The following is a 23,779-nucleotide window of genomic DNA, read 5'->3' as shown; positions in this document are numbered from 1 at the left end:
TAACAGATCAGGTGTTTAAGGTAAAGACATTAGAAGCACTCATTGACGTTTTTTATTTTGGTTTTTATTATGTGCATGCACTTTTTTTCATTTTCAGTACAGTTTAGCACATCATCTTTGGTTCCTGTTTTATTTTGAACGGCTCTACATTTCAAACGTAACGGTGACAGTGGGTGCATTTCACACCTGACCTTTTTCTGTTGTTACTGCTTAGTGTGGAAGTCTTAGAGCTGGTTGGAGCTGCCAATATGTAACGTGTCCGCATCTGTGGGTAAAAAACGCGTAGTTAATATTTGTTGTGGGCAAAGTCGGTGCACTCTCAGTGTTTTTTGTACAATTTTATCTCCACCTAATCATTCCTTAGTGCTGGGAGGCACAAAATATTGGAGTGCGCATTTTGAAGGTGAAAGTATTTTAGTCATTGCAGTCTACTGTGACTCTTTCATACACTTGCCCACACACACACTTCTGCTGCTATTTTCTGCTTTCCAAAAACGTCCTCACACTCCTGTTTAGTAACTCACAAAGCTAAGATATGTATTTGTGTGTATACAGTGTAGTGTATACAGTAATGTGGAGAGAAAATACGTGTTCTCAGCACTCCTCCTGCAGTTTTGTGGTAACTTTTTGCCTCAATAAGTTGAAGTAATCGTTTCCTATATATGTTTATCAGTCACATCGTTGTTGTGGCCCATTCTTGTCTACAGCTTTGCTTCAATTCATTGAGCTCTCTTGAAGTCCCAACACAGCATTTCAACCAGTTTCAGCTGGCCATTGTAACACCTTGAGTCTTTTCTCTTTCAGTCATTCTGTTTTCGATCTGCTGGGGATCATTGTCCTTATTTCAAACATACTTTAGCTGTCAGACAGATGGCCTCAATTTTCACTATAGAATATAGAGGAGCTTTGAGCTGTTGAGCAGTCCTGTGACTGCAAAACAAGCCCAAATCATCATGTGTCCACCACACTTAGCATTTCAACACAAAAGCCTCACACATACTGTTTCGTTTTCACTCATCATGGTGCTGTGCGTTGTCCAAACATCTCCTCTTTTGCCTCGTTTGTCTGAAGGACATCGTTCCAGACGTTGTGTGGTTTGTTCAGATGTAACTTTGCAAAAATAAGCTGTGCCGCCATGTTCATTTTAGAGGAAAGAGGCATTCTTTTGGCAACATGTTCTGTTTTTTCTAATTGTACTGTCATGAGCTTTAAGATTTAACATGCTAACTGAAGCCTGTAGACTCTGACATGTAGCTCCTAGGTTTATTTTTATTTTTATTTTTTACAATTTATAAAGCATTACATGATCTGACCTTGGGGTAAATCTGCTGGGATGTCCCCCTTTGGGAAGATTTTGGCATCGTGTAACACACACTTGAATGCTACAGACTAGCAAACTGCTAAAATGTCTCATGTTCTCACTTGCTAATGATGAGTTACCCCTGCAAAGCATGAAACATAAAATAACTGCCAGAAAATTCAAATGACTTCATTTGTATAGTTTTTGCTACAGCCAGCATTTTCCCAAATATGGTACACTTGGGGTTACAGGTTTAATCAGTTGCATTTGATTATTAGCACCTGGGTGCTACTTACCCTCTTAATTGGAGAAGCAGTAAGATTGTGCTTCTTTTTTGACTTGCCTGTGTTTACCAATATGTGCACTGAAAACCTGCCTTTTCCCTCCCAACCATCGCACAGAGATCACATTCCCAAATATCAAATCTAGCGTATTTTACACTTTTCCTCAGATATAATAATAGTCAACTTGTGCACAACCTAAGAAGTAGAAAACTAACTCGCTGCTAATGCTGGTTTAGATTTGGTAAGCGCGTTTACCTCTAGGTGTCAGCAACAGCAGCAGAGACTTTCTCACACACATGCAGTCTATATGCATACAGTAAGTGCAACACAAAGTTTCACATCATGTTTCTTGCACACGTAACCGCCTCATTTCACCGTGTGTTTGAATGTTTGCCACAAAGAGGAAATATCCCCCACATTTCAACGAGCAGAAAATAAAACCTGCTCCTTCAAAACCTCATTGTAGCTCACAGTAATGCACTACTGATCACGACGGTGGATGTTTTCGTGGGGGGTTGGATTTTGATCATCCCCGCTCTGATGATGATGTCTCCTATTTTGACATTTGTGTCTGTTTGTGGCTTTTCTTCAGCAGGACGTACTGTCTGCTCCTTTCCCCCATCAGACTGTCAGGAGAGCACATGGCCTACGGTCAGCAACCCACTCCACACTCTTCACCCAGCCTACCAATGCCCTGTCTCCACAGGTTAGTGTGTCCGCGTGCATGTGCATCTGTATTATAAAGGAAATGAAAACAATAGATTGTCTTATTGATTTCTGGGCCACTTGGCCTCAAGAGGAAATCCATAGTTAGTTGTGTCTGGCTCATTGATGTGGGCAGCCTTTGACAGCAGCTGGGTTTAGCGTTGTCAGCACTTCCTGACACATTCATCACCTATTGCACTTGTCATTTGTAAAGGTCGGTCAGGGAATGGTTGTATTATTATGCAACTGAGACCTCAGATTGTTGTAGGTATTGAATCGATATTGGCTGGCTGAATATTGCCAGTCATTGTAACTTGCGTCACCCAACCTTGAGAAACTACTAGCTCTCCTTTAGTAAAACTTTAATATCAGCTCTTAGTTTAGTTTTTAGTGACCATGTAAATGCTGATAGAATAAAATCTTGTGCTAAACACCTGATTTAGCACAGCATCCCTTTTTTTTTTTTTTTAGTCTAGATCGACATGCATGATAATTACTGTTCCCATCAAGTCTCAGTCGTTCACTGCTCGTTACTCTCTGGATTAGGAGTTATCAGTTCTTTCATTTTACCTGCGTCTCCTTGATGTCAAGACTAAACAACCCTCTTCATCTTTCAAAGGCTTCTCCATTAAAAAGCTCTTATTTTGGGAGAAGCCTTTGAAGGCTGATTAGATCATTGGACATCAGGTTTTCTAAAAACGGTCACCAAAAAAAAAATATTCAAATGGTTTCACCAGTGGAAGCCCACCATTCAAAACAACCTCCCCACAGTGGTTTTTACCCTCTGATTCAGTGTTGTTGACAGCAGCAGCGTGAGCTGCCGCACGAAGCCGGTTTTCCTATCAAACCTTATTACGCCCTGCATATCATTATCCTGACAAGTATGCATTTAGATTATAAACAGCACCGAGACTTTTCCAAATGGGGAGTGCCACATCAAAGAGGAGAACGGGCAAACAATGTCGGTGACATTTGACTTTGATGTGAAATCATCAAAAAACTTTTCACCAGTTTCGTGCTACAACTACGGAAACGTAAACTCGATGGTTATGTTTGTGTGCACGGTAATACTGCAAACAGTGGTTAGAGCTTCACTGCAGATGGAGATTTTACTTGAAAACTTCAGTCACTACTACCCAACTTGCCTGTCCTCTCATGTTTTCCTACCTGAAGGCTGCTCGGGTTGTTGTTGTGGCAGTCCTCTATGCGATTCAATCCCCTCTGTAGAGAATCTTTTGTTCTTCAGGCGCAGTTCAACTCCATCATCTGGGACTGCAGCTGGTGACAGTTTTCCTTGTTCTGCTCTGCTGCCTCTGTGTTTCAGTGACCCTCCTGCTCAGAGCAGAGAACAGAACAAGGACTAAAGTTGCCAGCTGATGTCCAAGTTGGTGGACATGGAGTCCATCTATGGCACGAGGCTCAATGCAGACGAGGGATTGAGATGTCAAGCAACAATACTATACAGTATTTACTGGGGGGAACTGTTCACATTTCCTTTGAAGATTGCTGTCTGCTTTCAAACATCATAGTTGTGCTCGGCTTGTGATATACTATCATGACCTGGAAGTTTGAGCGGTATCTTGTTTTTGCTTTCAGTCCATTGTCCGTTGTAGTTTTTGGCTTTGCCTGTTTTTCCTGTGCAGTTCCTTTTAATTTCCCCACATCACACACGTTCTACCAGAGTGTGGGAATCATGGTGTTAACTGTTGATAGGAAAACTTGTGTCGGCTTTACCAGCTAATCAGGAAATGAACATTCTGAATACTTTGTCTGTAAAATAGCATTGGTGCATAGCTCTTTAGTCATAATGAGGAATGGGTCTATTGTCATTCAGAGTCGTTTTTAGAGAAAAATAACAGCACTGTCCAAATATCTCAACTTCACACAACACAAATGCAGGATGTAGATATTTAATCAGCTGGGACTTTGGTCATTAAGTTAAAGTGACAGGATTTGTATCCAGGCAACCATATGCCGTATGTGTTCAGTTAAGTCCGTTGGGAAAATTATGATTCACATCTCAGATTGTGATCCCACACAGATTTAAAGTTAAGTTCTCAAAATGTCTAATACTCCTGTGGAGGCCTTTTCTTTTCTTTTCTTTTCTTTTCTTTTCTTTTCTTTTCTTCAGCACAGTTCAATAGTCCTAAACTTTACTTGCTTATGTTTGAATCAGCTAAGCTGTCTGGTATTTTGAGCGTTGCAAGATAACAAACTTAATCTGAAAGAAATTGAATGAGTCTGTTATAGTTTATGTCTGTTGCTGGGCTCAGTAGCGTGATATCAATACCAGATGAATTTCTTCCTCAGTTACAAATTTGATAGACTGTTTGCTATCTGTTTATTGAACCATACTGCAGGGGGGAAAAAGACACAATGATACAAGTGAAACTTTTGTTGGATAGCTCGAACTCTGCGGCATTTAAAGTCAGAGGTTTTGGATGTAATCTGCAGCACTTCAGTGAGTTGTTGTCTGAAAAGTGCAAATGCTAAATCTAAAATCTGCCCAAGATAATTATTCATCAGTTCATGTTGTAACGATTTGGTGTATTCAATGTGGCTATGTACACATGGATCTCTCTCTGGGGGCTTCCCATGATGCACTGAGTGTTTCTTCTTCACTCACAGTGTTTATTCAGCTCTCTGCATGTAATCATTATTATTGTTATTAATCTCTGGCTCTCTTCCACAGTGTGTCTTTTGTCCCGTCTTCCTCCCCTCACTCCCATCTGGTCATGGCAGATGGCTGCCTCTCCCTGACCCTGCTTCTGCTGTGGGTTTCTTCCTGTTAAAAGGGTGTTTTTCTTTCCCACTGTTGCCAAGTGCTTGCACAATAGGCGGGAGGGGAGGGGGGGTCACCTGATTGTTGAGGTTTTCCCTGTATTGTTATAGGGTCTTTATCTTACAATATAAACCTCCTTGAGGTGACTGCTGTTGTGATTTGGAGCTATATAAATAAATTACAATTAAATTGAATTGAATTAAAATATAACAGTCCTTAGATCTGACAGAGTGACCTTTCAACTTTGCTATTTTGTCCTTCGACTCATCTCCAACTCCTTGCACTTGGTCTTCCTGTGACTAAGATCCAGGAAGAATCCAATAAAACAGATACATTATGGAAAAATGATCATTTCAAAGTTAAGCGTCCGTTTTTTTTTTCACCAGGAAATACTCTTGACCCTGCGACGTTATCCTTGCATGGAATAAAACTTTTATGATGAGAACACGATATTTATCCCTTGAGTGCTTGTAATCCTTGTGCAACAAATAGCAGCGCATTAGCTCGTCTCCCCCTCTTTTCTGCGTGTGTTTATGCTGTTACTTGGAGCAAATGTATGTTCAGTGTGCTTTGTTTGTGCTCTGTGCTTATGTGTCACTGGTCTTTATGAAATGAAGAAGGGTGGGCATGGATTTGCACAAGGTGGGGGTGGCTGTACAATGAAAACCGAGCCGAGGCTTTCTCTTGGAGTCCTGTTTACATTTTGCTGCAATGGGCCACTTGAAAAGGCATCGGGTGGAGTGATGTTAAATGAGAGCAGTGCACAGTACACACAACTTGCCTTGCCTGAAAGTAACAGCTTTAGCAGCGGGCTGTATTAGCAAGTTCACTGTAGAATGACGCAACAGAGCTCACAGGAAGCCCGTTCCCAAGCGTCCCTTTCCCTGCCATGTACCCTCAAGAGAGACAGCTGTTTGTTCAGAGGGCAGGGGAGGGAGGAGACATGGACGGCCCAGCAGGGAGTGTTTGCCTTGCTACGGCCTGTTGTCTCTGCGAGGTAGAGCCGGGGATGATACTGCCTGAGCCGTAGTAAAACAAGGAAACATCAGCAAAACAGATGCTGTAAAGAAGCACAAGAAATCAGGCTGCATAAACTTGTTAGCTTTGATAACACTGGCTCTAAAAGTGCCTGCTTGCACTGTCTGCCGTTTGTATATAACACTGTTATCAGTCAACACCCCCCCCTTTCATCTCATTGACACCCTTCTCCCTCGCTCCTGCATTGCTGCAGTACAGGCACTTGTCTCCTCCTTGGCTAAGCCAGCCCTCTCTCTCTCTTTCCCTCCCCTTGTCTCCAACCTTTCCTCCCTCCCCTCCTCGCTCTGCCGTTCTTTGGCATCCTTCAGTTTAGCTGCAGCTTCCCACAAGGCCCTGATGGGTCAAAGCTACACAGACGCGCACACACAAAGCAGTTTACAGCAGCGCCATTCACGCACGGACCTCTCGATCCATCTGCGACTCGGCTCCTGCGGAAGGCAGCCGTGATAGTTTTAACAAAGTTGTCAAATGTCAAGCAGACACGTGAAGAGAGAAATCTAAAAGGGCGGGTGTCGTGGAGGGGGGCACAACAAGTTGCTGTCTCCTCACTTGAGCCTTGCCAGTTCAGCTCATGAGTTCAAAACTGCAGGGCACGCGAGTGGATGGATAAAAGATGGAAGCAGAAAAGGTTCAGGGGGTGGGAGGAAGGCAGCAATCATCAGGATGGCAGCTGGTAAAGGTGTAGCATACGGCAAGGGCAGTGAAGGTGTCGCTGTGACTGCAGTCTGCAGAGCTCTTAAGCAAGTCACATTCATCATTCACTTTGAATCATGTCTATAGCAAAGCTGTGTCGAATAGATGTGTCCTTTTCATGTTTTGACCAGTTTTTTTTTTTTTAAAAAACAACAAAAAAAAAACATTTGTTCAGTTCAAGGATTTATTGCCTTTTCCAATCCTTTTGTAAGAGGGTGTAATCAGTAATCTTCACCTTCCTCTCTGACAGGTGGGTGTAGTTCAAGAGCCTTTTACAGAGAGAGCTCAATGTACAGGCTTGCATCAGAGAGACGAGGGGTTGAGAAATTGCCACTGACTGAAAACTATGGCTGTGCTTTTTGGAGGGAGGCAGGTGTATTTTAAAGTGAGCCATAAAACCTATTTGTTGCTGTATTTATATGATGCACTGAACTCCCTCAGCAGATGTGGCCAACCGCCTTTATCCTTGAAGCATAATGTTTCATTCTGAAGCAGAGGCTCGAAACTCGCTCTGTCTCTATGTTTGCGTCACTTTCTCGCCTTGAACGGCGCTGATTTAATGGACTTTATGGAATACCTGCGTTATGAGCCCGATTATTACACATCTGCCACTTTAAGCCAGAAATGAATTTTGTTTGAATGTCGTCACAGAGCATTAAAACGTTAAACCCGTTTCCCTCTTTTCAGTCATTTTAAACCATGTCTTTTATAAAGCTAAGCAATAAGTAGCCTTGAATTTAAGTTATATGATTAACAACATTGATGACAGCATGGACATTTATCAGAAAACACAAAGCTCTCTATTTTAACCCTCTCATCACCAATAGTGTCCTGCAAAATAAAGATTAATGGCCTGTTTCAAAGGATATGCACAGTTTACCTCAAATGCTCAAGGAGACAGCAATAATCAACGGTAATAAACTGCACTGAGTTTTTTTGTTTTCATTATCTTTTATTGTTTGAAAGCACCGGCAGACTTGTTCGGCTTTAATTAAGTCAGCAGGTAATTAGGATGTCTGTATGCTTGTTTTCATATGACTGTTTTGAGTGACGGCACGCAGCGAGGAGAGACACCGAACCAGCGTTTCGTCAAGCGTCATCTGTGCGTAGCTCTTTTTGTTGACTTCTAGTCAAATGGATTATTCCCGAATGACACGCAGATACTGATCGGCCTAGCGAGCCTTAAGCCTACTTTAAAGTCACAGATGCCATCGCCGGGTCTAATTGCATTATTGATCAGTTTGTGTCTGTTGGAGCGTTTTGCACACGTAGCTGCAAAAATGAGATTATTTTTTACTGCTTACGTTTCCAGGCAGCGCGCATTTGAATATTTATCAGGTAAACAGAGCACTGAATTGAAGTGAGGATAAAAAGGATATTGTTGTGAAAAGGAGTGCGTCTGTTTTATGAAATGCCACCACCATCAAAGTTATGCTTCAGAGCGCCTGTAACTGTCGAGAAATAATTCTCTGCCGATGCGTCTGATTATTTATTTTCCACTCTGGTTTTAAACATTGGTGTAAAATAACTCTTGTGTCTGCGTGTTTATCCGAACTGAAGTCCTTGGGCGCACTCCTGTAACCGATAACAAACTCGGTATGAAGAATTTCAAAAAGGAAATCAATTTGCTTTCAGGATGGTAACTGACATTTTTCCAACAGAGTATCAGTTATCCAGTTGAATAAATCTATTGATCTTCGCATCTCAAACTCCCATTGATTTGTAACCTGCCCGCCGCTCAGCAAGCCGTCATTACATCATTAGAGAAACTGCTGCATGCTTGAATTTTGTGATTAGTTTGGGATCTCCTCAAACTAATAGTAGTGACTTAAATGTTGCTCATCTGACTGGCCAGTCATGGCTGATGATTAATGCTGTTTGTAAATCGTCATCGTCATGATGTCGTCTAATAATAACGCGTTTAATTAATACAGCCGACACACGTGGTTAAATCTCAGTCAACTCTATGTCGAGGCAACCTGATGATTAAGCAAAGAAAAAGCGTGCTTATAAACTATGTGCTGATATTCGGAAATGCAGATGCCTTGCAGATGTATTTTATAAAATCCTATTAAACACAACTTTATGAGCGCCCATTAAAAGCATAAATCTCATAAATATCATTACTGTTGTACAAAACGTTGCTTGTCGTACAAAATTTCTTGTATGATCATCAAAAACATAATTTAAAAACACTGTCAGGTTAATTTTGAATCGATAACTTTTTTCTTTCCTCCCTCTTTTTATTTTATCTCAGAAAGCCTCAGATCAGCTGAAACACTCAGTTTATTTAAATCCAGGTTGAAGACTCACCTGTTCTCAGCTGCATTTGAATAAAGCACCAAATCCACACTTTAAGCTTAAATTTCAAAACTTACATTTAACTACTGATTTTATCTACTGTTCTGATTTTATCTGTTTTGATTTTATATACTGTTGTTTGTTTGTTTGTTTGTTTGTTTGTTAATTAGTTAGTTAGTTTATTTGCTTGTTTTAATCAATTTTAAATCATGCTTTTTATTTGTTCTTGTTTCTAATGTCTCTGTAAAGCACTTTGAATCACCTTGTTGTTGAATTGTGCTATACAAATAAACTTGCCTTGCCTTGCCTTATCATCTTCAATTCAAGAAATTAACCAGGTTGATGATTCGTTCCATTTAATGGCTTTTGAAAGGTATTGATACTCAATACTGTCTATTTGATGTTTACTTATATTCTAATTGGGAAATGTAGTTATTATCTTTAGTAGTTGTCTTCAAGGCATTTTGTTGTCTGTAAGCTCTGTTTAAATATATTTTAATGAAATATAAACTCTCAACAAGCACTTTATTAGGTGCACCTTCTCAACTGCTTGTATTAGCCAGTATTAGCCAATCATGTGGCAGCAATTTGATGGTTGAGACTACCCGCTGAAGCTCAAACTGAACATCAGGAAGTAGAAAAGATATGTTGATTTGTTGGAGTATTTCGGAAAATGCTGATCTGCTGGGATTTTTTCCCAGACAACCATCTCTGGGGTTTACAGAGAACAGATAGGAAAAGAGGAAATATCTGGTGAGCAGCAGTTTTCTGGGCAAAAATGCCTCGTTGATGCTAAAGGTCAAACTGCTTCAACCTGATAAGAAGGCATCTGTAACTCGAATAACCAGCGCTAGAGTTGGTAGAGTTAGAATTTGACTGAAACAACGTGAAGTCATGATGCCCTATACAGTTTGGGCTTGTGGTGGTGGTGTAATGGTGTAATGGAGATATTTTTTAGCATACTTTGGGCCCCTCAATATCAACTAAGCATTGTTCAGACACCACAACCCAGCTGACTGTTGTTGCTGACCATGTCTGGTGACTATTTATGACCACAGCTTGCCCATCATCCGGTGGCTGCTTCCAGTAGCATGCCATGTCTGTAGACTCAAATTCCTTCCACAGTCACCAGATCTTAATCCAACAGAGCACATTTGGGATGTGGTAATATGGGTGATTCATTACGCATGTGCAATTGACAAATCTGCAGCAACTGTGCGATGCTGTCATGTCATCATGCACCAGAATCTCTGAGGAATGTTTCCAGCATCTTGTGGTTGTGCCATAAAGAATTAAGGCAGTGCCAAAGGAAAGGGGTCCAAGCCAGTACTATCAAGGCATGCCTAATATAGTGACATGTGAGTGTATTTATTAACCAGCTTCTGTGTAATCTAGTAGTCTTCTTTCTTACAAGCAGGTGTTCCTTATAATGTAAACACGATGTTGGCATCCATGTAACAGAAGTCTGAATAGGAATAATTTTTCTTGAGGATCTTTTGATGTTAGCTGAAATGTGCATAATCCCACAGCCACAGCCTAAATACTGTGTTTATAGGGGCTCCACTTTGCTGTTTTTTTTTAACCTACATAATCGCATTAAGACTAGATTATTTCAGTGTATTAATTTCACTGCACTTCCTGTGATGGTATAGGGTGACTTGCAGCAACATTTTAATTATATGAAATATGAAATACAATTTAAAAAAAAAAAAAAAAAAAAAAAAAAACACAAAATAATTGGCCTAAGGAAAAAAAAGTCTAAACCCCTGTGAACTGTGTTAAAAGGTGGGTTGTGCTGTTATTGAAGGGCTGTCTTTGTTCCACTTAACACCAGTGATCAAACTGGGGTCATGCTATGTCGGTCAGCTTGCCAGAGGTTGATTGAAGCTGAAGCTGTTAAACCTCTAATATGTAGTAATAACAGCTCTAGGTGATTAACTCCACATACGCATTATTAACACGTTATAAAAAATAAATAAAAGGAAGGTGTTTAACGTCATGGTTCACTTGGATTATTTCAGAGCTGCAAAAATTTGTTGCCAGCGGGAGGCAACTTGCCCAAACACCTCCTCTAACATCTGATGATACAGAATTGAGAGAGGGAGAGTTGCAAACAGGTAGAAACAGTGCTGGGGGGTCGAACAGTGAAGTAGGCCCTTGAGGAGGGTCGAGAATCAAATCGCATTGAAACAGGATTGAGTAGAAGAGCAGAGGAGGCAGGATGAGCAGCATACTGATGATGAGGATTAAGATTGTGGATAGGAGCGTGAGGGCAGAGAGATATGGAGACAGGTTTTTGTTTTTTCCTTTTTCCCGAGCATCAGTGATGTTGACTAGCTCACTTTGATTTTAGGTCACGATGTCATTTGGGAGGATAAAAGGGCAGAGATGAGAGGAGGAGCAGGAGGTGATATGAGGGGAAAAGTGACAAGCTTTAACTAAGGAGTCGCCGGCAATGCGGTCTGATCCGTCATTCATTTCAGCGTACTCTACTAGATGCCGCTTATTATCGTCAGCCTTGCTTGGTCGGTGAGTCAGCACGACGTGTGATTTCAGTAGCTTGTAAAGCAGAGGCCATCACATCGCCCGCAGGCGTCATCGCATTGCTGCCCAGAAACCCTTTGAGATTTGAAAACTGGGCTGTCTGCATATTTGACTGCTGTGACTTCGATTCCCCTACTCTGCAGGTGGGTGACATGACAGTAGCTTCACAGAAACCGGCCCAGTTTCTGCTGTCCAAAGTCTGTATGAGGGTAAGCTGCTTCTCCACATGGCCCCACGGCACAGAGCCTGTGAATATTTGATGCTAGTTGTGAAAGGCCTGGAGTGAAGCGTTTGTTGTTATTAAAAATCTGACAAATAGGACCCAAATGTAAAATCCTGGACGTACCATGTCAGAAAACACTATTTTATCTGAAAAAAAAATCCTACTGTAGACTGCCAATCACAAACAGTCAGAATTATTTATTCTAACACTTATTTTATTCCGTGTTAACACACAAGGTACACCTACTGCGTCATTTCCTGACGTGCTCAGTACTAACAGTCTGCCTGAGTCACTCATTTTGTAATGCAGAGTGAGAATGTGGCTGCTTCTTATCTCATCACTGGTGAGTATTTAAAAACGAGGTCTTAACCCTTAATTTCCCACGGGAATGCTGGCAGGCCAGTTTTACACGTGGTTTTTAAATGAGCGTAACGCCATTAGATACAAACTTTAAATGGTTTTGGAAAGAGGAGCAGACAAGCTTGACAGGGGCATTCGGTGTATCGCGCTAGCATGAAGCATTCACAAAGCCCTGCTGTCTGAACACAGACAGAGAAATGAGCTCCACCTAGTTTTTTCAGTGTCCACGTCACCGTAACTCCTCAGCCATTTTGAGCTAAAGAGAAAAGTCCAATGGTTCTTGAATGATGAGAATTATTTTATAACCCCAAACAGTAAGTCCAGGTGATGGCCATGGGTCATGCTATGCTGTAAGTTCGAAAAGTATAGTTTTTAGCCCAGGGTATTGTCATTATGCTGTCAGGAAGGGGGCAGCTCGGACGCCTAACTTCATGAACACGATAACTAATCTACTAGTAGACGGAGGGTTCGCACTGGCAGCCGACATTATTTTACTGCTGTGTGACACAAATTTGTTAAAACTCACTTCTTGAAATGTACTTCAAAACGTACCTTTTCCGGAAGTGGAAGTGCTGCTTCACTTCTGTGTATTATACTCTCAGTGAGAGGAGTGTAATAACCATTATTCTTTTACCATTCATGCATGTAAAAAGGTAAGCAGTACACAGGGTTGTTCCTGGTTCAGGAGGGGGTGACTGCACATATAAGGCTTATATGAAAAAAAATCTGTGCATTTTATGTTTGAGGTATTGAAACCTCATCAAAACCTCATCAGATTGTAATTCAAAGATTTCACTGCAGATTTTCTTTAATTTTTAAGCCTTTTCTCAAACTTAGATATCTGTCACCTCAAGTCTTAGCAGTGATACCCCCGTCTGGGTCATTCAGACAGAGAGCATTAAACTCCTCGTTGTCTGATTTTAAGGAGAAGCTAGGGAAGGCACAGAAGAGGCATATGGTGTTACACACCCTCTCTTGGCCTAGCAGAAGGCCGTGGTGAAAGTGGAAACTGGCACCAAACACGTTGGCCAGAGGGCCAGTCAGGCACACGGGCTGTAAAGATAACCCGCCTTGATTACGCTTACACTTGGAAAAACAGCATCGCAGTTAGAAAACACTGAGGCCAAAAAATGAAAGGACTTGTAACAGCAAATGCCCACATGAGGTGAGCTGTGTGTTTCTGTGCCGCAGCTCCTTCAGAAGTGTCTCCTCCAATCTGTGTCTGATTGGCATTCGTGAGCTCAGTTCGCTGGCTTATGTGCATGCAATATGTCCACGCGGACCACGGCTAAATAAAACCTCAGGCAGACTTGCTGACCGATCCAAGAAGCAAAAATATTTCTGTGAATTCTGTTGTCCAGACTTTTGTGGACTATTCCCCTGATAATACAAGATGGTTAACAGTACTAGCTGAACAGTGAGATGACTAAGACCAAGTATTGATATTCTTGGCATTTTTAGAGAACCCTGTTTTTGCCGGGTGAACTTTAATCTTTTGGCATCTAAGTCATATTCAAGGCATGGGCACAGTCACAGAGGGGAGAGCCTGTCAAAGTTCCTGAAAAGAAGCATTCCCAGGCTCGGCTCCATAAATAACTGATGCTGCTTGAGGAGGAGTTCACATTGGTCTGTGACAGACCGGCCGCTGCCCTCAGTGTGACCTTGCATGATCGCAGAGAGCAGAGTCACAGGACTCTCAGGTCAACTCTAAACTACGGCTGCCACGATTAGTCGACTAGTCACGATTACGTCGACTATCAAAATCGTCGACGACTAATTTAATAGTTGACGCGTTGTTTGAAGCTTTGTAAGATCCCAAAAGACGCAGGAATAAGTAGTAGGATTTAAGAGTGTAATAACGGGCTGAAACAGAAGATGGCAGCACTGCATGTACAAGGATGCCAGCTGCCGTTAAACCCCGAAGAAGAAGAAGCTGTGTCCCAGAATTCATAGCGCAGCCCAGCTCAGTTTCCAACAATGGCGGCAGCTAGTTAGTTTTAATATTACTCCTATTATCTTTCTGGGTCCCAAAATAAACGGTTAACATATTTTCAGGCGAGAATGTAGCTGTGTAAAGCTCAAATATCTGCTCAGTTTATCAAGACACCACATATTTTCAAAAAGCGCTCTGACGTTTTCGGAGACGTCTGTTACCCACTAGCTCGTTGGCTAGCCGGGGGCAAGGCTCACTAGAGCCGCTGAGAACATCGGATTCCCGGCAAATCGTTTTCAAACCCACTGCCTCAGGTTAAACATATATATATATAAGTCACTTAGACAACTTAAAAATGTTATTGTTTGGCTTTTTTCAGTATTTTATTTGTTCCTGAGTAAATCGGTTTGGCTGAGATTAAAGTTATAGTTTTTACACAGCTGAATAAAGCAGACAGCTGATCATCAGAAGTGTGAGATGCTCGAGAATATACTCTGGTGTCCCGTTATATTTTAGATGGCAAGGAGCAGACGGCTGAGATTATTAAACTCCACCGAAACAATCTGCAAATGTCATTAAAATTTAATAAACATCTTGTCATCATCATCATCTTGTCTTTATTTTTAGTTAGCACATACCTTAAACACTTAAAGCTGTAAGCTAATGATAGTTATATAAGAGCAGATGCACGCTGTTGCAATAAGCTGTACGTTGTACATCCAATGAATGCAAGATCTGATTAGTCGACTAATCGCAAAAATAATCTGTCACTAGTCGACTATCAAAATAATCGTTTGTGGCAGCCCTACTCTAAACCCAGGAAATATTGGTGAAACAGGCACAGCTCTAGTTGTTTCTTAACCATTTATGGTAATCGCGCCTCTCTAATAATGTGTTGCAAATCCTTCAATGGGTCACCAAATGAAGAAAGAAACTGCATTGTTTATATAACGGGAGATAAATTATATAATTTGTTGTGGTATATCCTGTAAATTCTATAATTACCCTCCTCTTTCATCTTTGGACCCTGCATTCTGGCCAGGTGGATGGTTTCAGTGTGAGCAGGCTAGCTCACTGGTCTGCCCTATTAATCAAACAATGATGCAAATTTCTCTGAGAAGAAAGACCAGAAACTCCCCAATGCACCCAGTCAGGATTAATAGCCACCTGGCTGCCTTGGAAATTTAAATTTGACATTTTCATTGTTGAACTTTACTTCATGTTTTGTCTCAGCTGACGTTTTTAATTAGTCCCTCAACTGAAAAGCTTGATGAAAGCGTTGCATTTCCTTTACCCTTTTAAATACTCACATCTTTGGAGTTGAGGATGGATGCTGCTAAAAAGCATTCATATAACAGGAGTATGGATCAGCTTAGATTTAGGGAGGAAGAACCGCGCCTACGTGTTTCACGGTTCAACATTTTCTGCTTTTGTGCCGAGCTGTGCTGCTCATTCACTTTGAACGTGTTGCTGTGATCTGCTGCTTACGTTTAAAGTCGAGGACTTTTTGAGCACCAGTCCTGACAAAACGAGACGGTTGCGTGTGCAGTCCAGCATGTTGTGAGACGTCTCACAACGCAATGCAATGCAAACAGGACGTTTGGCTAATGTAAATATGGGAAAAGAAAGCTAGCTTAGGTTAGCCTGGTTAGCTTCCCCTGTAAGTGAAAGGTTGTTGTTATGACAATCGCACCAGCAAAGATACCCATGCCCGTCTCAGACATACCCTCATGCATCTTCAAGGCCACCTGTACATTTGAATCCTCCCCAAGGACAGTTACCAACAGTTATTTTCATTTCTGATAAATCTAATGATTAGTTAGGCACCTACTCGAGTGCACAGGACAGTTGGGAGAAAGAGACATAAGACAAAGATACAGATAGTGAATGTCATGGTCTGATATTTTACATGTATTAACAATAGAAAGCCTACAATAGTGGTGCTATGCGAATCAATGGTCAGCGACTAGTGCTGCAGCTGTCTATATGTCACCTATGTCTTGGAGGATAATAAGATGTTGCCTTTATGCCTGTCAAAATTTCTTTTGCAGAAGTGTCATGTATTTTTAGATTCAGTTATAACTCCAAAGAATTAACTATCAGGACTCCATTGTGAATAAATGTCCCTAAATACACTTTGATATCATGGAAAGAAAATGCTGCTCTTAATTTTCTGCAGGATCAAAGTGATCCAAACTTCCTGTTTGAATAATACATCAATGGGTACAATGCGAACAGGACGTTTGGCTAATGTAAATATAGGCCAAAAATGATCTCAAGCTGTAGGCCATGGTGTAGCTCACTACATTCACTTAACTGCTGGACAATCCCTTACAGCATTATTGTAACTCTTTCATTTAGTCTGAAAAACAGTACTGTTACTGTGTGTGTGCAAGATGTTCAGAAAGGCGTAACAACCTGGAATATAAAGCTTTATGACCTTAATGTTCAACCAAGTAAACATGTTTACGGGTATTATGAGTCTCAAGGTAGAAAGTTTGCGTATTTCACCGTTAGCGGAAACCGAACTTGACGGTCAGATTTTGGAAGCCAGGCAAAAGATAAAACAGCAGAAGGGTAAAGTGGAGCATCTTGTGCCTCTAAGCATCAGTGATGAGAGATAAATTGGTGGTGACCTAGTACTAATGCGTGCTCTGAACATGATATATTATTCAGTGTGGGTTTTGATATATGTGATCATGAACTCTGAAACCTAGAGGGGAATGTTTTAGCCACAGAAAATTGTGTCTGTGCCTCCTTATTGGACCATTTACAGTCACATAAAAGTGCATCCCATGGAAACTGCCTTTTGGCACATGTGGACACGCAAACACTTTAAAACATACTGTGAAAAGTATTTTGCACTCGTCTCTTTGACGTTGCCCTACTGCAAATTTTAAACACTCTCTCATCTAGATTTCCTTCAGTTGTTTCAAGGTGTTTTACAGTTTCTTTGCATGTACTGCCCATTTTAAACTCGCCAAATATGAGCCATAACATAAGCCTCCATTTCATCCTTCATTAGCTATAGTGTGGTCATTTGATCAGATCATTGTCCTTTTAAAACATCTGCCTTACGCTCAACTTCAAGACTGATGCAGATTCGTAGTGAAGTCATTTACTGCAAGCTGCTCAGTCACTGAGACAGGGACATGGGAGCAGCTCCAAAATAAAAACACTCGACTTCACTGCACCACACATTTCTGCTGTTACATCTCTGTCTTTGATTTGTCTGTACAGAGATGAATAAAGGCTTTGCGTGTTCCTGCCTGCTCATTGGCAAAAGGCACTCTTACTCTGTTTGTTTGGAGATCAAATTGCACAATCCCTTTCTGATCACTGATCAACAAATCCACGCGTTACCTGCAGATCCTGTGATGACACGTTGGGATTTTTGGCTTTTTTTTTTGGAATCAGCTTTACTAAGTTCCCTAATACTTTAAGTGATGCTGGAGTCTTTACATCATCAGATCTTTGTCTTCTCCACCTTGGAAGTACGTGCCAGAAAAATCTGTTGCCATCTTTTTTTTGTTTGGTGTCAGACAGCGCTGCTGTAGGGTTAAATAGTCTGTGGCAAATTGGTAGTTAATTGAAAACAAGGGCGATTTTAGGTGATTGTAAATGTATTTAAATGTGCTTTTATTATACGGAAAAATCTTTTCGCATCCCTTCCTCGATGCATGGGCATCCAGAACCTTTTCTTTTCTTAGAGAGTAGGTTTCATCTCTGTCACTCTGTAAAGACAGTCTAACATTTGGGCTCTAATCTGGAACCCCTGATTGAAGTTTTATGAATTTGAAGGTTTGATAAATGCTGTGGTATTCTTAGCTCATCCACAGATTGAGCCCCCCCCCCCCCCCCCCCCCCCCCCCCCCTTTGTGTCAGCTTTGCTATTTGAACACTTTGGAAACTAATGAATGCTTAGATATGATATAATACAAAAAAATATGATAAAAGTTCCACATATTCCATAAAGTCGTCCTTTATGACAGACTATTTAGTAGATAGGCTATGGCACAAACTTGGGGACGATGTCGCAGTTTCTTCTGTGCCCAAAGCAGCAGCCGTAGGAACAATTAGTGTGGTAGCCACAGAGGAGCATTGTGCAGTCTTGGAGAGAGCAAATGGGAGCTACTTTATTTCTCAATTCAAAACAACTGTTTTACCCATCTATAATTAATGCGCCTAGAAACTGGGTAATGCCAGTGCAAAGTGTAGCTCTGCTCGCAGAGGGGTCCTATAACGGTGGAAAGTGTGTACGGATAAGAAAAATACTCCCAACGCCGCTGGTGATTGGAGGAGGAAATTTGGGAAGATAATAAGAACTGAGCATTGCTTACTCAGCGGCATCGATCGGAGCGTGTGGTACGTGTAACGTGAAGGAGCTACAGACCTCCACCTTTTCACACTCTTGAGGTTTAATCGATGCTGTTAAGGTCACCGGTGAGATCAGGGCCAGTGTGTAAACTGTGTGTAGGCAAAACTGGATTTTCATACTCTCAATTATTTCTAAGAGAAGAAAAATAAAGCTGGAGGGGCGAGATAAAAAAGATAAAAACAACAAAGAAAAAAGTTCCACCTACTAGTCTGAAATGGCATATTGAGAGGAAAAGTATTGCGTGACTAAAATTAAAACACTGACACAAGCAGCTAGTGCCATCTGGTGCATGAACCATCAAAGAGGGTCTCGGTGTGCCGTCGCGCTGACCACACGCACATGAATGTGTGTGCAAGCACTAATTTCTGCATACTCTCAAATGTGAGCCCAAGAACAGTGCCGGTCCTTCTCGTCGGGATCGAATCCTTTGAGGAGCAGCGCTGTGGAGCACAATAACCGAAAGCTGTTGTCTTCCAAGTAGAGGCGTGAAAGCCTGCACTGCTGTTTAATAATGCATCAGGTTCTAGTGTTGTTGGTCTCAGGGAGGGGAGGATGGGTGGGGGGTGATAGGGGTATGACGGTCAAACTGGGCCCGCACGTCAACAGTCTGATTCATTCACTTCTGAGATGTTATCTCGTGGATTAAGCGGGCTATGAGCTGGAATTAATTATCCAAAGCATGTTCAAGTCCTTTAAGGCAGTTTATTGAAATGGAATGAGCAATTAAGCCGGAATTATTTATGTCTTGCTGTAACTATCTTGGAGGGGTTTGGTGTTTGGATATCCTAATCAGGGGAGGGTTGCTTTCACTACGCTGCATTGCAGTGCAGGGATCTGATCGGCACGGGCTTTTGTGGGGCACACTCTGCTCTGACACGGTTTCCCTGTCGGCGTGCGAGTCGCGATTACTTAATATCGAGGCGTTCAAGAATGCGACTGCCGATTTCATATCTGTTAATGGCTTTCACCGGGCGAGGAACACTGCCGAGAGAAAAGGCAGCGTTTTCCTTTGTTGCATAAGCTCGTCTGTGCTGAGGCTGGAAAAAATGACGGTGATTGCTGTCACACTGTTCTCAAATCCGCTTTCTTCTGTAGCAATTGCTGAGTGGCCACCTTATCGAGGTGTATTTTTGAGGGGTGGGACGATTCGCTTGTGTGCCTACAGTGATTTGTGAGAGCCTTGGAAGGGGCACAGCTGTGCTTTTCAACTTGTTAGGCTCAAAGTGGAGAAATCTGGGCTTCAAGGGGCCGAGCTGACGAGATCTTGCCCTTAAGGCAGAATATAGAAAGTAGACGTAGCATGAGATGGCTTTTTTTTTCTGTCCTATTTACTGTTGTTCACTTCAAGAATAAATCAATAATTTGATAATAAACTGATGAGGATTTTTCTGGATTTGCTACGTTAACGATGCCTCTGGGCTCTGCAAAAGACATTCTCGTTAGTAGACACTCCGTAATTAATGAGTTGTTAAATTAAAGACTCATTCATGTCAGTTCACCTTAAGTTTAACTTTATGGCTCATTGTGTGGAAAAATGCTTTATTTTATCACTTTAAATGGCTTCATTTTGTTTGTTTTGACTAAAAATGCTTTTATCTAAACAGTGAATATAGAAATTCATAGAAAAATTGTCCTTTTACATAATTGTCGATATTTAATTACTTGTTTGAGAATATAAGGCATTCTTCACATTCCTGGGATTGAGCGGAAGAAAGGGTTTTCAGCTGTTCCAGTCAGCAGTCTCTTAATATGCTATAAAAGAGTAATAAAACCAGAAACACGAGGTTCAGGAAAGACTCGGAAATCTTAACGGCGATCGTTGTGCACAGACATTCCTTCTAGCAGGTGATAAGGTGGTAGAAGTGGTGGATTTTCAATTTAATACCTCGTAAACCTCATTTGCCTTCTCTGGGATTCCACCTGGGAGCGGCCCTGTAAGGCTGAATCAGTATGGGTGACGCTGCTTTTTGTTTGTGATATATTGCAAACTGGTGGCACATTCGTCCCTGTTTTAAGTGTTGAACATTTCGGGTGCACCTCTTAGACACGATGCGTTCACTGCCAACCCCCTGCGTGCCCTGTCCTGTCTCTTCAATGTGCAATGTGCACATTTAGCAAACAATAGTGCAAAAGTCTTGAGCCACCCTTCATTTCTTGATATTTTACTTCCAAGGAGCCAGACTTTCCTGTCAGTGTTCTTGAACAATAGTTCTGAAGGTATTCAAACTTTTTCTTTGGACAACATGTTTTATTTTTTGTTTTTGCACTCATTTTTAATTCAGTTCTTGTACCTGACCATCTTTATTTTTCTTTCTAACTCCATCAAATAACTTTTTTTTTCAATTTCTTTAGCAAATCTGCCAAAAAATGGCATAGTTTGACGGGAATTAAATAATATTTTTGCACCAGCAAAATGATTTCTGAAGAACTATTAGCTGAAAACTTGGCATATCTAAGGATGTTAAACATTTTGGGGAAACTGGACAAGTGGAGGACAAATGAAGTGACAGGCTTAAAAACTGTCTACAGCACATGAACCCAAAGTCCTTTATTTAAGCAATAGAATAAAAATCCAGCAAAGACCTGACACAGGGCCTGAGAGATGCATCTGGCCCTTCAATCGATCCATCTACTGCTCACCAAAGCCTCATCAGAAATGGTCACTGATCACTGTTTGGAAGAGCGGTTTTTAAGAAGCCATTCTTAAGGGAAACTGTGAGGAACGATATACCGAACACACTGCCAAGAAAAACACAATCGGTGGAAGACAGTCGGTCCTGGATTGGCCTGTCCAGATCCTAGACTTCAACATTTTTTAAGCAGTGTTAGATCATCATCACCAAGGAATGAAACAAAAGGAAACCAAAGTCCAAAGAAGACCTTTGAATGTACTCCAGGAAGCCTGGAGAACTATTAATGACGACTACTTAAAGAAATTACAAGCAAGCTTTGCTAAGAGAGTGCAGACTGCTGAAAAGTAAGGGTGGTCATACCAAATGCTGACTTTCAAGCTTGTAAGAGTTTCAAGCTTGTATGCTTACACATTTCAGTGAATCCTGGCATCTTTTTCCCGTTTTCCTAACAGAATATAAAGAAATAAGGAGTGGCGTAAGACTCTTGCACAGCACTGTGCAGTGACCTCCTACAAACTTCAGCTTCTCGGGAATCAGATCTTCTCGTCTATCAGAATGATAGAATGATTACTGCAAAATTGATCTGTGTGTTCTGATTCTGTACTGGTAGAAATGGACATAAATAAGGATTTAAACATGTCTGATATGCAGGCATGAAATTAAAAAACAAAACAAAAGATCATTTCAGTGTGTATGCTCAATGAAGCCCAGGATGAATCTATTCTTTATACTGAATCAACATGGGTGCTACGAATGTGCCCACGTTATCTGCTCTGTAGCCACGACCCAGGACAGCACATTACCACATAGATGGATGCAGTCATTGTGCAGATAAATGGCAGAGGTTTCCACTCCTCCAGAAGGGCACCGTGAAATGGGAATTATGTCACCAACATTATTCCTCAGCGCCGGTGTCTGTAACACATTTGCATGCAGGCTCACACAGGCACACTTTGCAGCCGTGCTCGGGAGCCGGTGATTTCCCCGCGGTGTGTCTGGAGTTAAAATGATGTGTTTGCAAGGATGAAGAGGTTTTTAAAATGCAGTGTCATCTTGGGTTTAGATTCAGTTGCAATAGCAATGCTTAAACAAAAGAAGTGCTGCCCACACATCTAAGCTACTGCTGTGGTTTTCCAACCGGGGTTGAAGTAGCTGAGTTCATCTGATGGGGCTGTGGGTAAAAATGTCGAGTACTGCCACAGAAGTAGCACGCTGTGTACACAGTAGTCGGTTACCAAATGTAGCATAACCAGATTTCTTTATATCAAACTAAAAATAGCCCTGTTTCTTAATTTTTTTTCCCCCTGGCATGAACAAAACCATCAGTGAGTAGTGTGAACCCACCCTCAGAGCAGCTCTGCTAGCAGCTTATGAATTTGTATAGCTGCGCCAGAGGAGGAGGAAGCTAATAAATCTTGCAAATTTCTCCAAATGCATCACCTGACCTGAACTAAAAACAAGAGCATCATTATGCTGCTGGAATTAAACACAACTAACATAGCGGAGGGATGATGTCGATGTAGCAGCGATGGATGTAGTAACCCGTGCACCCGCCCTCCTCCATCCTGAAGCCTGGCGCTTGTATGTGAAGTTGTTCTCTGTGAGGATGATTTATCTTCGCTGCAGATCGGTTTCATGCCTCTTCACTGTTGCTGTGTAATACGAGAGCTGGGAAAGACACAGCTGTTTCCTGTTATCAACATTTTTTTTAATCTTCTACAGGAATTTATTATGTAATCTTCTGGGTCTCTGTTTGCTTGCTGTGAATTTAGTACACTCAAAATGTAGACGTGCACATATGGACTGTGGTAAAAAGCAGCAGTGGTTATAGAGCACGGTGCTGATGAGAGTTGAAGGAGATCAGAACCTGCACATCACGATTCTGTGTGAGTCGGACAGAGATGGAGGCGGTTAGGGAGGGAGGGTGAATTCGAGGGGCAACCCCCCTTTCTAGACGAGGGATTCCTTTACTGCAGTGATCAGCAGTACTCCCCCCATCCCTCCCCTCTCGTGCTCCTCTCACTCATAGCTTTTCTCTTTCCGTCTCCCTCCCTCCCTCGTCTTCCTTCTCTTTCTTACCGCCATCCCTGCCAAACATACACACTCCACAGTCACGTTTCGGGTGGGGAGGGACTGTCTGCTGCAGGGTACAGTGTATGCAGCACATGGTCAGAAACGCAAGCGCGCTTGTGACTCGCACGTTTTTACTCCAGACTCCATTTATCTCCATCGCTCCCCCGCCACCCCTCCATTTATCCTCACGTTCATTCTCCCCGTCTCTCCACACCTCTTTCCCCCTCTCTCGTGGCCCGTCTGCCCATCTCCTCAGCCCGTTTTTCTTTGTCTCTCCCCCTTTCCCTTTGTGACATTGATTCCAAGGTTGCTGTGCTGTTGACTGCTGCTACGCTGTTAAATATTGCAGGCAGCGTTTCAGTGGCTGCGTGCCGAGGGGAGTGGAGGCGCGGGAGCTTTGCTCAGTCGCTGCAACTGCAACTACCGCTGACAAACAGGCTGGTGAACAGACGGGTTGGACACACACACACACACACACACACACACACACACACACACACACACACGGCCACCTGCAAGCACACAGAGGTAT

General features: G+C 42.0%; 1 protein-coding gene across 3 annotated transcripts in view; it reads left to right on the top strand.

Annotated features, from left to right (window-relative positions):
• The window catches only part of mcu (mitochondrial calcium uniporter), a 59,885-nt gene that overhangs the window by 25,271 nt on the left and 10,835 nt on the right, over positions 1 to 23,779 (top strand). Inside the window, exon 2 of one of the 3 annotated variants that reach the window (XM_004556072.5) lies at positions 2,180 to 2,290. The exons of 1 other annotated variant lie outside the window; for it this stretch is intronic. In XM_004556072.5, the coding sequence (XP_004556129.1) occupies positions 2,180 to 2,290 (111 nt within the window). Of the gene's footprint in view, positions 1 to 2,176; positions 2,291 to 23,779 lie in introns of all 3 variants that reach the window. One more of the 3 variants, XM_004556071.5, reaches the window with a different exon arrangement.

The sequence above is a fragment of the Maylandia zebra genome, linkage group LG13, assembly GCF_041146795.1.
Source record: "Maylandia zebra isolate NMK-2024a linkage group LG13, Mzebra_GT3a, whole genome shotgun sequence".
Lineage (NCBI taxonomy): Eukaryota > Metazoa > Chordata > Actinopteri > Cichliformes > Cichlidae > Maylandia > Maylandia zebra.
Note: the sequence above shows the minus strand (reverse complement) of the source record. Positions and strands in the feature narration are given on the sequence as shown.